Raw genomic sequence first — 16,392 nt, forward strand, 5'->3', positions numbered from 1 at the left:
TTATGCTGCAAAATTTGTTGGTAGTCTTCAGACTTCATAATGCCATGCACACGGTCAAGCAGTCCAGTGCCAGAGGCAGCAAAGCAACCCCAAAACATCAGGGAACCTCCGCCATGTTTGACTGTAGGGACCGTGTTCTTTTCTTTGAATGCCTCTTTTTTTTTCCTGTACACTCTATGTTGATGCTTTTTCCCAAAAAGCTCTACTTTTGTCTCATCTGACCAAAGAACATTCTTCCAAAACGTTTTAGGCTTTCTCAGGTAAGTTTTGGCAAACTCCAGCCTGGCTTTTTTATGTCTCGGGGTAAGAAGTGGGGTCTTCCTGGGTATCCTACCATACAGTCCCTTTTCACTCAGACGCCGACGGATAGTACGGGTTGACACTGTTGTACCCTCGGACTGCAGGGCAGCTTGAACTTGTTTGGATGTTGGTCGAGGTTCTTTATCCACCATCCGCACAATTTTGCGTTGAAATCTCTTGTCAATTTTTCTTTTCCATCCACATCTAGGGAGGTTAGCCACAGTGCCATGGGCTTTAAACTTCTTGATGACACTGCGCACGGAAGACACAGGAACATTCAGGTCTTTGGAGACGGACTTGTAGCCTTGAGATTGCTCATGCTTCCTCACAATTTGGTTTCTCAAGTCCTCAGACAGTTCTTTGGTCTTCTTTCTTTTCTCCATGCTCAATGTGGTACACACAAGGACACAGGACAGAGGTTGAGTCAACTTTAATCCATGTTAACTGGCTGCAAGTGTGATTTAGTTATTGCCAACACCTGTTAGGTGCCACAGGTAAGTTACAGGTGCTGTTAGTTACACGAATTAGAGAAGCATCACATGATTTTTCAAACTGTGCCAATACTTTTGTCCACCCCCTTTTTTAGGTTTGGTGTGGAATTATATCCAATTTGGCTTTAGGAAAATTCTTTTTTTCATTGAAGACAAATTAAATGAAGATAATAATACCAAAGAATTTGTGATTGCAATCATTTTCAGGAAGAAACTGAGTATTATCTGACAGAATTGCAGGGGTGCCAATACGTTTGGACAGCACTGTTTATATATATTACCAGCAGTGTTCTCCAGTGACCCCGGACATTCCTGTATATATGTATATATATATATATATATATATTACCAGCAGTGTTCTCCAGTGACCCCGAACATTCCTGTATATATGTATATATATATATATATATATATATATATATATATATATATATATATATATATATATATATATATATATATATATATATATATATATATATATATGTTTCCAGCAGTGTTCTCCAGTGACCCCGGACATTCCTGTATATATATATTACCAGCAGTGTTCTCCAGTGACCCGGGACATTCCTGTATATATGTATATATACATTACCAGCAGTGTTCTCCAGGGACCCCGAACATTCCTGTAAATATGTATATATACATTACCAGCAGTGTTCTCCAGTGACCCCGGACATTCTTGTATATATGTATATATATATTACCAACAGTGTTCTCCAGTGACCCCGGACATTCCTGTATATATGTATATATACATTACCAGCAGTGTTCTCCAGTGACCCCGAACATTCCTGTATATATATATATATATATATATATATATATATATATATATATATATATATATATATTATATATATATTACCAGCAGTGTTCTCCAGTGACCCCGGACATTCCTGTATATATACATTACCAGCAGTGTTCTCCAGTGACCCCGGACATTCCTGTATATATACATTACCAGCAGTGTTCTCCAGGGACCCCGAACATTCCTGTAAATATGTATATATACATTACCAGCAGTGTTCTCCAGTGACCCCGGACATTCCTGTATATATACATTACCAGCAGTGTTCTCCAGTGACCCCGGACATTCCTGTATATATGTATATATACATTACCAGCAGTGTTCTCCAGTGACCCCGGACATTCCTGTATATACACATTACCAGCAGTGTTCTCCAGTGACCCCGGACATTCCTGTATATATGTATATATACATTACCAGCAGTGTTCTCCAGGGACCCCGAACATTCCTGTAAATATGTATATATACATTACCAGCAGTGTTCTCCAGTGACCCCGGACATTCCTGTATATATGTATATATATATTACCAGCAGTGTTCACCAGTGACCGCGGACATTCCTGTATATAAGTATATATATATATTACCAGCAGTGTTCACCAGTGACCCCGGACATTCCTGTATTTATGTATATATATATTACCAGCAGTGTTCTCCAGTGACCCCGGACATTCCTGTATATATGTATATATATATATTACCAGCAGTGTTCTCCAGTGACCCCGGACATTCCTGTATATACAGTATGTATATAAATATATATATATTACCAGCAGTGTTCTCCAGTGACCCCGGACATTCCTGTATATATGTATATATACATTACCAGCAGTGTTCTCCAGTGACCCCGGACATTCCTGTATATATACATTACCAGCAGTGTTCTCCAGTGACCCCGGACATTCCTGTATATATGTATATATACATTACCAGCAGTGTTCTCCAGGGACCCCGAACATTCCTGTAAATATGTATATATACATTACCAGCAGTGTTCTCCAGTGACCCCGGACATTCCTGTATATATGTATATATATATTAACAGCAGTGTTCTCCAGTGACCCCGGACATTCCTGTATATAGATGTATATATACATTACCATCAGTGTTCTCCAGTGACCCCGGACAATCCTGTATATATGTATATGTGGCACCCCAGGGGTCTGGTTTCCACAGTAATAGCAATATTACGTCTGTGAGCAGGTGGGAGGTCTCCTGGGCAGGAATCCTAAGCATGCCACACCTCCTGCCCAGTCCTGGGAGGGGAAGAACTTCCCCTACATAAACTGGGGCTGAGGCAGGGTTAGAGAGAGGAGTTCCAGACAGAGACGGAGTCTGGTCTGGACACGCAGAAACAGGGACAGAGAGACATCAGGAGCTCTGTAGGAGCCAAGGAGAAGCGCCAGGGGCTGGAGCTGTGCAGAGCTCGCCCTGGGAGAAGGTACAAAAACCGGACACAGGAGTCCGAGGCTGTGGGGACTAAGATATACCCAGCAGCAGAATCCATCCGGCAGGGGATTCCAGGTCCTCTGGCCATAAAAGCCCGGAGGCTCAGTCACAACGAAGGGACCAGCACCGCCATCCCGGAGCGGAGGCTAACAGGAGGCCCCAGGTCACCAGCCATACGGGTGAGCACCACACGGTATACCCAGGGACGTGGGCTACTTGTAACCGCCGAAAGCAGGGTAGCCAGGAAGGGTACAGACTAACGGGAAGGCCTACAACTCCACCTGGCCAGGGGGACTCCGGCTTACTCGCAGACTAACCAGGCCCCAACTACTAGCCAGTACTCCCGGGGGAATTTGCCTTGTACCATCAGTAAAGACCCTGAACTGTACCCTCGCGTTTCCGTGCTTCCTTGTCGCACCGTTAGTGCTGGGACATCCACACCATCACTCCCAACATCATCCACATCCGCTGCCCTGAGGCCATACCTCTCCCGTTGGGGGTTATATCAACATTGCTGCACACCTATACCACCGGCCTCAGCGGTCTGCCCTGCAGCGGCGGTTTCATAACCGCATTCAACGGGTGGCGTAGTCGGACACTAATACCATCATACCAATAACCGCCACTTAGTTTGACCACCCTGGGCGCGGACCGGGTCACCGCCACACGAAGACTACTACCCCCATCGGATCCGGCTCCGGGTATCCCCCGCGCGCACGCGCGCCGCACTACAGCACTGGCCCAGGGGGTGAGTCATATATACAGTACAGACCAAAAGTTTGGACACACCTCCTCATTTAAAGATTTTTCTGTATTTTCATGACTATGAAAATTGTATATTCACACTGAAGGCATCAAAACTATGAATTAACACATGTGGAATTATATACTTAACAAAAAAGTGTGAAACAACTGAAAATATGTTTTATATTCTAGGTTCTTCAAAGTAGCCACCCTTTGCTTTGATGACTGCTTTGCACACTCTTGGCATTCTCTTGATGAGCTTCAAGAGGTAGTCACCGGAAATGGTCTTCCAACAATCTTGAAGGAGTTCCCAGAGATGCTTAGCACTTGTTGGTCCTTTTGCCTTCACTCTGCAGTCCAACTCACCCCAAACCATCTCGATTGGGTTCAGGTCTGGTGACTGTGGAGGCCAGGTCATCTGGCGTAGCACCCCATCACTCTCCTTCTTTGTTAAATAGCCCTTACACAGCCTGGAGGTGTGTTTGGGGTCATTGTCCTGTTGAAAAATAAATGATGGTCCAACTAAACGCAAACTGGATGGAGTAGCATGCCGCTGCAAGATGATGTGGTAGCCATGCTGGTTCAGTATGCCTTCAATTTTGAATAAATCCCCAACAGTGTCACCAGCAAAGCACCCCTACACCATCACACCTCCTCTTCCATGCTTCACGGTGGGAACCAGGCATGTATAGTCCATCCGTTCACCTTTTCTTCGTCGCACAAAGACACGGTGGTTGGAACCAAAGAACTCAAATTTGGACTCATCAGACCAAAGCACAGATTTCCACTGGTCTAATGTCTATTCCTTGTGTTCTTTAGCCCAAACAAGTCTCTTCTGCTTGTTTCCTGTCCTTAGCAGTGGTTTCCTAGCAGCTATTTTTACCATGAAGGCCTGCAGCACAAAGTCTCCTCTTAACAGTTGTTGAAGAGATGTGTCTGCTGCTAGAACTCTGCGTGGCATTGACCTGGTCTCTAATCTGAGCTGCTGTTAACCTGCGATTTCTGAGGCTGGTGACTCGGATAAACTTATCCTCAGAAGCAGAGGTGACTCTTGGTCTTCCTTTCCTGGGGCGTCCTCATGTGAGCCAGTTTCTTTGTAGCGCTTGATGGTTTTTGCAACTGCACTTGGGCACACTTTCAAAGTTTTCCCAATTTTTTGCACTGACTGACCTTCATTTCTTAAAGTAATGACGGCCACTCGTTTTTCTTTACTTAGCTGCTTTTTTCTTGCCATAATACAAATTCTAAGTCTATTCAGTAGGACTATCAGCTGTGTATCCACCAGACTTCTGCACAACACAACTGATGGTCCCAATCCATTTATAAGGCAAGAAATCCCACTTATTAAACCTGACAGGGCACACCTGTGAAGTGAAAACCATTTCCGGTGACTACCACTTGATGCTCATCAAGAGAAAGCCAAGAGTGTGCAAAGCAGTCATCAAAGCAAAAGGTGGCTACTTTGAAGAACCTAAAATATAAGACATATTTTCAGTTGTTTCACACTTTTTTGTTAAGTATATAATTCCACATGTGCTAATTCATAATTTTGATGCCTTCAGTGTGAATGTACAATTTTCAAAGTCATGAAAATACAGAAAAATCTTTAAATGAGAAGGTGTGTCCAAACTTTTGGTCTGTACTGTATATACATATATACAGGAATGTCCGGGGTCACTGGAGAACACTGCTGGTAATATATATATACATATATACAGGAATGTCCAGGGTCACTGGTGAACACTGCTGGTAATATATATATACATATATACAGGAATGTCCGGGGTCACTGGAGAACACTGCTGGTAATGTATATATACATATATACAGGAATGTCCAGGGTCACTGGAGAACACTGCTGGTAATAAATATATATATATACAGGAATGTCTGGGGTCACTGGAGAACACTGCTGGTAATATATACAGTATATATATATATATATATATATCTCCAGTGACCCCGGACATTCCTGTATATATGTATATATACATTACCAGCAGTGTTCTCCAGTGACCCCGGACATTCCTGTATATATGTATATATACATTACCAGCAGTGTTCCCCAGTGACCCCGGACATTCCAGTATATATGTATATATATATTACCAGCAGTGTTCCCCAGTTACCCCGGACATTCCAGTATATATGTATATATATATTACCAGCAGTGTTCTCCAGTGACCCCGGACATTCCTGTATATATGTATATATACATTACCAGCAGTGTTCTCCAGTGACCCCGGACATTCCTGTATATATGTATATATATATCACCAGCAGTGTTCTCCAGTGACCCCGGACATTCCTGTATATATGTATATATATATTACCAGCAGTGTTCTCCAGTGACCCCGGACATTCCTGTAAATATGTATATATATATTACCAGCAGTGTTCTCCAGTGACCCCGGACATTCCTGTATATATGTATATATATATTACCAGCAGTGTTCTCCAGTGACCCCGGACATTCCTGTATATATGTATATATATATTACCAGCAGTGTTCTCCAGTTACCCCGGACATTCCTGTAAATATGTATATATATATTACCAGCAGTGTTCTCCAGTGACCCCGGACATTCCTGTATATATGTATATATATATTACCAGCAGTGTTCTCCAGTGACCCCGGACATTCCTGTATATATGTATATATACATTACCAGCAGTGTTCTCCAGTGACCCCGGACATTCCTGTATATATGTATATATACATAACCAGCAGTGTTCTCCAGTGACCCCGGACATTCCTTTGTATATATGTATATATACATTACCAGCAGTGTTCCCCAGTTACCCCGGACATTCCAGTATATATGTATATATACATTACCAGCAGTGTTCTCCAGTGACCCCGGACATTCCTGTATATATGTATATATACATTACCAGCAGTGTTCTCCAGTGACCCCGGACATTCCTGTATATATGTATATATACATTACCAGCAGTGTTCTCCAGTTACCCCGGACATTCCTGTATATATGTATATATATATTACCAGCAGTGTTCTCCAGTGACCCCGGACATTCCTGTATATATGTATATATACATTACCAGCAGTGTTCTCCAGTGACCCCGGACATTCCTGTGTATATGTATATATACATTACCAGCAGTGTCCTCCAGTGACCCCGGACATTCCTATATATATGTATATATATATTACCAGCAGTGTTCTCCAGTGACCCCGGACATTCCTGTGTATATATACATTACCAGCAGTGTTCTCCAGTGACCCCGGACATTCCTGTGTATATGTATATATACATTACCAGCAGTGTTCTCCAGTGACCCCGGACATTCCTGTAATAATTTGTCACTTCTGTGTTGTACATTATGGTGACAGTCGGGGGCGCTCTTTTACGCCTCTCCCTGCGGAGCTCCGCCCACTCTTCAGAATGTCTGTGCCGTGGACAGGACTGGTGGGCAAACAGAAAGAAAATCACATTGTGGCAAAACTGAACAATCAGCTATGAGTGTAATTGATTATATTACAAAAAGCGACAATAAAAATTTTATTTTTATTAATCACGATTTTTTTTTTTTGCCCAACTACATAAAATATATGAGTGTAAAAAAATCATGTCTAATCTGTGATGTTTGCTTCATTAAAAACATGAGCAATTCCATAAAAAAAGCATTAAAAAAAACAATAATCAAAAGGACAGAAGAGGCGACTAGACGCAGTGAGTATGAGGATCCTGGAATGGGCTCCATCTAGTGGTGGTAGTGCTGAACTGTCTACAGCGGAGGGGATTTTTTGAGGACCTCACTCCGATCTAGTCTCCTCAGCAGTGAAGCGTCTACAGTGGAGTTGTTAAAATGAGGAGCACAAAAGATCACTTCCGACCTAGACGCAACCGTGACAGCAGAGAACAAATCCCCAGGGACACCACACTGAAGCAGCGCTCTACCCCGCAGCACTCAGCCGTCCAGCGACAACCAGTGCTGGAAACCTGCGCATGCGTATGTGCTCTGGTCGCGCACTTTATGGCATTACAGTCAGGATGTATTGTTGCCTTCTGGGAACTCTCGGCCTCAGCTACTGAGCTGGTGCATATCCCGGAAAGCAGGGAGCAGAGCAGCCGCCGCCGGAGCGGGTGTGGTAGGTGTGTCAGCGGACATTGTGATATGTGGCCATTACACTGTGCAGGCTCAGTGATGGCTGCAGCGTCTCAGGCGCTTGGGAAGCTTAGTTTTTCTTTCTTGTCTGTCCATGTTATTATATTGCTGACAGTGCTGTGATGGCACACTGCTCCTGGCGATCACTTGTGTGTCCCCCATACAGCAGTGTATATAGAGAAGCATAGGAATCAGCATGATAAAGGGGTTCTCTGATCACGAGCTATTGATGACCTATCCTAAAGCCCCCCATACACATTAGACTAACGTTGGCAAAGCTTGCTGATGATGACGGATTCAGCCACGATCCTCAAGTTGGTTTCTTATTCTATAGTTTCCTTTTTTTCTGTTTGTTTTTTTACAGGTTTAACAACAAAAGTAAAAACTTACAATAATAAAATACAATGCAGCGAGGTGCCCTGATGTGAATACGCATAAAAGCAGCTACAAAAGGTGTAAAACTGGCTCACCTGTAAAATACAGAAAAAAAGAAATTGCCGAATATGCAACTGACGAATAAGAAACCAACTTCAGCATGGTGATTCAGCCGAGAATCTGATATGTATGGGGGCTCCCACAGATGATTGTCGCATCCGTTAAGGATCTGGCATGTCAGATTTTGGACTGAACTTGTTCTTGCTGATGTATGCCTTCATCAGAAATGTCTCGCAGTGCTGGGGTCCTCGGTTCAAATCCCACCAAGGACAACATCTGCAAGGAGCTTGTATGTTCACCCTGTGTTTCTGTGTGCATCCAATGGGATTTGTGGGAATGCAACCGTATATAATAATTTTATAATTCGGTGGCTGTACAGCGATGTTATACTGTAGAGAATGAATTCTAGAAAGAATCCATCATGGAATTATAAGTAGAGATGAGCAAGCCGAGGTTAAGTCTAGGGTTTGTATCGTACAGTTAGGCTATGTGCACACGGTACGTTTGTGTGCATTTTTTTTCCCCGCGCAGAAATGGGCCAAAAACGCATTGCAAACCTTATCGCTTGATTTCCTATGACATTTTGTAAGATCTGTGCACATAATCAGGATTTTTCCTAACTGAATTTCATGTGCAGAAAAAGAAGCAGCATGTCCATTCTTTGTGCATTTTTCCAATACGATGCAATGGAAAAACGCATGGTAAAAACGCACAAAAAATGCATGAAAAGGCATCAAAAACGCTGCGGATTTTCCGCAGCGTATTTGCTGCCAAGAGGTGTAGAAATGCTGCAGAAATTTCCGCAAGCAATTCCTGATCGTTCGCACATAGCGTTAGTGTCCGGTGTTAAATGCTGAACATGAACTTCTCCCGGAAGTCTGTTGCAAACAGAGGCTGGACAGACATCTGTCTGAGATGATTTAGTGAATCCTGCTTTGAGCAGGGGGTTGGACCAGATGACCCAGGAGGTCCCTTCCAACTCTACCATTCTATGATTCTATGAGTTCTGGGGGAAAGAAAGAGAAAATTTTCCAGCTCAAAAGTTAGGGTCCCCATTGTTTTCAATGGGTTACGGGTTCTGCTTCAAGTTTGGGTACAGTTCTAGTACCTGAACAGAACATTGGAATAAAATTGGGGTTGGGTACCGGAACCCAAACTTCTATGGGTCCGCTCATCCCTAGAGGAATTACGCAGCATGTATTTATGTGGCTCGTGGATGCTTGCTAAGGGTATATTCACATGACTGTGTCCTAAATTTGTGTCCACAAAAAAAACACATCTTTAAAAAGCAGATTTTGATTGGAGACGCAGACTTGTATGGTTGAGTTTTACGTTTAATGGTCTGGATCCACATGGCTACGTTAAAAAAGTTGTCCGCTACTTGGGAAACCCCTGATCATACCCCTAGCTTGGCCCCCATAAAATAATAAAGCCTGTACTCACCTCCCATGCTGGGGTCAGCACCCGCTTTCCCCGGGGCTTCCATGAGATCAGCTACATCCTGGACTTCCTTTTCATATTCTATTTGTCCTAAGGTTGGGACAGTGACGCCAGCTCTGATTGGGCGAAGGAATCACATGTCACAACAGCAGCACGGGAGATTCAGGACCGTGAGTGTTGACACCGCGGAAACGGTGCATGCATGGGAAGGGTGTATAGGCTTTATTATTCGATCAAAAAAAGGGTTGTCCAAGCAGTGGACAGCCCCTTTAAGAGGATCAATGTATCTGAATAGTTCCGGAAAACTTTTATATATCTGTGTGCTGTTCCAATTTAGAATGGACAGCACACGGGTGAAAAATACTGTTGTGGGAATATATCCAGACATCGACTCTTCAACTGTGTAATGGCTTGCTTTTGGCCTTTGCAGATCCAAATCATATTTATGACTCTTATGTGAAAATTGTTTCTTCCTATAAGTTTAGGAATTGTCTCTGAATGGCGTCATTATCATGTCCAGAGCCTTTTAGATTTTTTTATGGTTATATTTTTTTTTCCTAGGCCTGAACTATAAAAATGAATCGCTTAGAAGAGATGCAATATGATCCACTAATGAATAATGTATCAAAGGTATTCAAAATGCACTAAGTCTGTGTTAACATTAGCATCTTGGTCTGTTAGAATTTATCCTGATTAATCCTTTGGTTTATAATGGGATTCTTCAGTGGGTCGATGGTCGCAGTTTGCAGCATTCTTGCTGTTATCTAGATACAAGTCTTTTAGGAAGAGTTACCGGTATTACCTAGGGACTTCTTTTCACAGTGGTGTTTCAGTTGTTATTCCACATCCTATTTTAAAATACAAATCTAGAGGGATACTAATTGTAAGCAAATGCCTTTTATTTAAATTACTTTAAAATTCATTTATAGCACAATTTATAGGTGTGATATTTAAATTGATAGCTGCATTCACCATATAGACAATACAAGCTCACTTCTCCAAAATATCATATAAAGAAGAGAGACTGAGTCAATGTGAAAACTTTTTTTTCCATGAACACTTAAATCACCAGTGATTGTGGAGCTTGGTTGAAATCACATAATGCACTTTTTGTAGATAGTGTGCCTTATCTAATATATATAATCGTCTTGTCTGTCCTTCTGTCCAGGAAATCCCGCGTCGCTGATTGGTCCGGCCGCGGCCAATCAGCGACGCGGGATTTCAGAAAAAGATGGCGGCCGTTAGCGGCTCATCTGCCGCACGGAGGTCAGCGGCGATGCCTGTGCGGAAACTTCCACTGCGAGCAGCCGGGAGATGACCGGCTGCACGCAGCAGAATTCGCCCGACCGGCGGCGCCGCTCACCTCCATGCGGCTACCGTCGGGAGATCAGCAGCTAGGGCCGCTGATCTCCCGACGGCAAGTGTGAAGGGAGGACCGGGGAGCGCTGCCGCCGGTCGGGATATGTCTGCTGCGAGCAGCCGGTCATCTCCCGGCTACTCGCAGCGGAAGTACCCGCACAGGCAGCGCCGCTCCCCGGTCCTCACTAATATTATTCGCTGATTGGTCGTGGCCGCGACCAATCAGCGATATTGGCGCCAAATTTAAACACCGCTTTGCTGATTGCGCCCGGTCAGCCGCATACATATACCTAGAATACCCGATGCGTTAGTACATAATCTGTAAATGTATTTAATTGATATTATAACTAACATATATTTTTATTTTTCTATTGTACAGAAAAAAAGCCAAAGTAAGTATATAATTTGTATATTTTTTCATATTCATTTATACGAGTATTGATTTTATTGACTAGTAAAGAACATTACCGCCCTTTACAGAATGAATTCCAAAATGGAGGAAGATAGGGTCTGTGGGGAATATGACAGAAAAGGGAATTGACGCATTTGCCTCACTGCTTCTGAAATTCATTCAGCAATTTCTGTAATTTCTGGGGTTGCCTCATTCATACAGTATTTTGGCAGTATCAAGTTTTATTTACTTTTGACATATTAAAGAACTTCTACCCATCCACTGCATTGCAGTGGCTCTTCATTTCATGAGTCCGTAGTAGTAAAATGTTACTGGAGTATAATATAGAGCTGGATAACAGCAGAATAGACCTACAGACATGATTACTGTAGATCAATATATCAGGGAACAGATTTGTGCCTTTTGCTTCTTCAGAGCAGGTGTGGAGAGTTTAGACACCCTGACTTGTATATGTTGTAAGAGTCACATCGACTGGATGGGATAAATTATGCTTTTAGTGAATTGATAAATGGTGTTGTCAAGTCTGAAAAAATCACTTACTTTTACATCATGCTAGACAGTTTCTGTAAGAAAATACTCTTCTAGGAATGTCTGGGTCTGCCGACAGTCTTTGTCTATTACAGCTGGAACAGGCATGTTACCGCTTCAGCCATATTTACTTAAAAGGGTATTCCCATCTCCAAGATCCTATAACAATATGTAGTAGGTGGAAGGCTATGTGCCCACGTAGCAGATTTGATGCAGAGCGTTTTTGCCTCTCTCTGGCAGAAGAAAACGCATGCAGATTTACATGCTTTTTCGCATGCTTTTTTTCAAGCAGTTTTCCAAGCGATTTTGAGCATCACTTGGAAAGTGCTTGACAAGTTGGTCACACAATATAAATCCATGCAACCGGCATGGATTTATAATTTGTGAACAACTGATGCTTTAAATGCAGCATCCTATAGTAAAAAAAAAAAGAGAATTAAAACGTTAAAAATAAAAAAAAACCTGTATACTCACCTCTCCGGTCTCCTCCAGTCTGCTCCCGGCGGCGATTCTCGCTTCCCGCGGTGTACTGTCAGGACCTGCGGTGACGTCATTTAGTTAGCTGATGGTCATCACCTGACCGCCGACGTCAGCGGTCGCGTGACCATCAGGTGACTAAATGACGTCACCGCAGGTCCTGACAGTACACCGCGGGACGCCAAGGAGAGAGGACGTGGCCGGGAGCAGACCAGGGGCCGCCGGAGAGGTGAATATACTGGTTTTGTTTATTTTTAACTTTTTTATTTCTTTTTTTCACCGCGTGATAGCTGGGATGAAGAGGAGTTGTAGTCTCCTCTTCATCCCAGCTATCACACGCACCGCGATTACGCTGCAAATTCGCGGCCATTGAATTTAATTGAAACGCAGCAAATCCACATATACCTGCGGGTTTGCTGCGTTTCAATGTTCCTCAGTGGCTGCGAATTTCCAGCGTCATCGCGGTAGAAATGGTCATGCTGCGTTTGGCAACGCAATGCGAATTCGGCGTGCTAATTAGCGCATCATGTGCACAGCACATCCGAATTCACATTGCTTTGCATGGCAGACGGTTTTACAAGCGTTTTCGCAGCCGCAAAAACGCTACAAAAACGCTACGTGGGCACTAAACCGAAGGCTATGTGCCCACGATGCAGAAATGCCCCGGATTTTTTCCTGAGCGTTTCTGCATCTCCCTGGCAGAAAAAACGCATGTGGATTGTACATGTGGATTATACATGCTTTTTTTCAGCCAGGGACAAGCGTTTGTCACGCGTTTTGCACATGCGACTTCGCATGCGGGTTATCAAGCGCTTTTCCAAGAGATTTTAGCATCACTTGGAAAGTGCTTGACAACTTGGTCACACTATATAAATCCATGCAACCGGCATGGATTTATATAGTGTGACCAAGTTAATAGTTAAAAAAAAGAATAAAATGGTAAAAAATAATTTAAAAAAACATTATACTCGCCTTTCGATGGCCCCCGTTCTCCTTCTCCGGTCTCCTCAGTGGCTCGTGGCTCACCAGCGGTCGCGTGACCTGTCACATGACTAAATGACATCATGGAAGGTCCTTTTACACCATTGCGAGCCACCAAGGAGCCTGGACGCACTGTACAGGAGACCGGGGGACATCGGAAGGTGAGTATAATGTTTTTTTTTTTTTTTCATTTTAAATTCTTTTTTTTTTTTTTTTACAGGTACTATGGTACCCAGGTCTGGATGAGAGTCTCCTCTTCTCCAGACCCGGGTACCATCCGCACATTGAAGCGCATGATATCCGCATGTGCACATGTAGTCATGCGGATATTAAGCGATTCATTGAAAGTCAATGGCGGCAATTATGCTGCGTGTCCGTAAAATTAATGGACATGCTGCGTATTTTTCCGCAATGATAATCCGCAGCGGAAATTTCCACAGCATGTGCACAGCACATGCGGATTATCATTGGGGAACATAGCAGACCTTCTACCAAGTGTTTTTTAAGCGTTTTCGCAGCTGAATTGCCGCTGTGGAAACTCTTAAAAAACGCATAGTGGGCACACAGCCTAATAACAATAATATTAGCAAATACCTCCAATTAGAAATGTAGTATCGTTCTTCTGATTCTCTATGTCGCTTACCTCATGTAGGGCATTGCAGTAGCTTCGGTATCCATGGTTACAACTACTTCTATAGTGACAGCTAGTTAGTTAGCTGTTCGTGGTCGTAACCATGGATACCGAAGCTACTGCAATGCCCTACATGAGGTAAGCGACATAGAGAATCAGACGAACGATACTACATTTGTAATTGGAGGTATTTGCTAATATTATTGTTATTATTATTATTATTACACCTACTATATATTGAGATGGGATCTTGGAGAAGGGAATACCTTTTAAATGGAACAGGTCTAAGTTGACTCATGTTCTTTGGATAAGTGGAGGTTCTGAAAGATCAGAGTTGCACTGAAATATGCCCAGATCCAGCTTCAGATCAACACTCACAAGCTCTATTGGAAATAGTATGTAATCACTGCACACCTTGTTTAGGAGACTGGCCACTGCTTATAGAATGCATTTATATCCTTGGCAATAAGCAGTAAACAAAATAACCCCTTCATGACATAGGACATACATGTATGTCATATGTTGCGTCCCTGGCTGTGTTGCGGGCAGATTACCGGCAGGTTTTCGCTGCATCTTTCCCAGCCTTTAACAGCCGCAAGTGGACCAGAGCTCCGATTTGTGGATGTTAACCTGTTAAATGCTGCTGCCAATCTCTGACTGCAGCAATTAACTTGCTGGCAGGGAGGGGGGCGCATTATTCCATGTCGCGCGTGCGCCGATGGGTTGTCACGATCCTCCTGTGAAAGCCAGCTTGTGCGTTCATAGGAGATTGTGATTTTTCTCTCTCTCTATATTTATATATAGATAGATAGATATAGAGATAGAGATAGAGATAGATGAGGCCGGTGGCGGCACATGCGCAGATTGAGATCTCAGACATTAAGCGGCGCCATTTTCCTGAATCCTGGCACGAGGTTAATGTGCACATGCATTGACACTGGCACCATTTTACTGAAGCTTGCAACCAGATCGATATGCACAAGTTTTGCCCACGGCTAGGGTGGCGCAGAGTTTTAAACAGTATGAAGATACTTACACCAGAGGCAACTGTGGGGCCATGGCAGAGATGAAGACCCTACTCACACGCCCGCCCCGATGCACAAACAGCTTATTGCACTAAAATTTCTAATGGTTATTAAAGAATAACCAGGCTTCGGATTTCTACAGTGAAGGTACCTATTAAATCAGCAGCATAGCGCCTTTATGCACATACCATTAGTTTATAATGCCTGATCCTGATGACAGGTTCTCTTTAACTTTCATCCTATATCCCTATCTATTTAAGGCCATAATCTAAGCTATTATCTAATATACATTCATTAAAAATTCCCTATCCTTCCCGAACTACACTATCTGACTGCTTTTCTTTTTTACAACTTCCGCTTTATTTGAAAATCCCAGTGCATGATGGGATACTGAAACAAAGCGTCATTAGGGGGCTGAGGCTGCGGTCACTGCCGCAGCCCCTGCACCCTCCCTGAAATGTAGCATTTTCAGTGACGCTCATTTCCCGGGCTGGGCTAGTCCCTGTGCTATGTGCACAATGACAAGGTGGTCTCTGGCTGGCTTAGATCAGCAGTTACGAGCTGGCAAGAGAGCGCACTGTTAGTGTGTGCTGTAAGAGAAATACCTGGCTTGCAGAGAGCAGCATAGCCCTCGCAAGTAACGTCACTGCCGCAGCCCCTGCCCCCTAATGATGCTTAGTTTGTGTACACCCAGCATGCACTGGGATTCTCAAATGAAGCACCATCAAAAAGGAAGTTGTGAAAAAGAAAAAAAAAGTTAATAATAATTCTTGAATTAAAAATCCATATCCTTCCCTAACTACATTAATTGTAGTTAGGGAAGGATATGGATTTTTAATTCAAGAAAATTAGAAAATACTTTAGATTATGGCATTAAATAGATAGGATTTAGGATGAAAATGAAGATGTATTTCAGACCATCCCTTTATGTGTCTAATAGGTGAAACTCCTTAAAGATGGCCTCATCAGACTCCACTCACATTTTACTTTTTATGTACACTAGCAGTATTCCCGACTATTGCTCCAACATGGCTATGCACCCAGCATGAGACAAGAGTGTACTCTGCGTACCTTTCTTAATCCTCCAGAAAAATATGGCACAGGAAAAAACAACAACAAAAAAACAGTATAGTGGACATTTTTTTCACAATTGTAGATAACACTGATGTTTGCCTCTG

The 16,392-nt window shown here is 43.1% G+C and overlaps 1 protein-coding gene across 5 annotated transcripts in view; it reads left to right on the forward strand.

The window, feature by feature from the left end:
* The window catches only part of LOC141265444 (uncharacterized), a 234,960-nt gene that overhangs the window by 152,996 nt on the left and 65,572 nt on the right, over nucleotides 1-16,392 (forward strand). The window contains exons 1-3 of one of the 5 annotated variants that reach the window (XM_073678559.1): nucleotides 7,775-7,909; nucleotides 10,363-10,431; nucleotides 11,540-11,552. The exons of 1 other annotated variant lie outside the window; for it this stretch is intronic. In XM_073678559.1, the coding sequence (XP_073534660.1) occupies nucleotides 10,378-10,431; nucleotides 11,540-11,552 (67 nt within the window). In that variant the 5' untranslated portion in view covers nucleotides 7,775-7,909; nucleotides 10,363-10,377. Of the gene's footprint in view, nucleotides 1-7,611; nucleotides 7,914-10,362; nucleotides 10,432-11,539; nucleotides 11,553-16,392 lie in introns of those variants that run through there. 3 more of the 5 variants (XM_073678558.1, XM_073678557.1, XM_073678561.1) reach the window with 3 other exon arrangements.

This window comes from Phyllobates terribilis, unplaced genomic scaffold (assembly GCF_046119375.1).
Source record: "Phyllobates terribilis strain yellow unplaced genomic scaffold, ASM4611937v1 Scaffold_4__5_contigs__length_816908805, whole genome shotgun sequence".
Classification (NCBI taxonomy): domain Eukaryota; kingdom Metazoa; phylum Chordata; class Amphibia; order Anura; family Dendrobatidae; genus Phyllobates; species Phyllobates terribilis.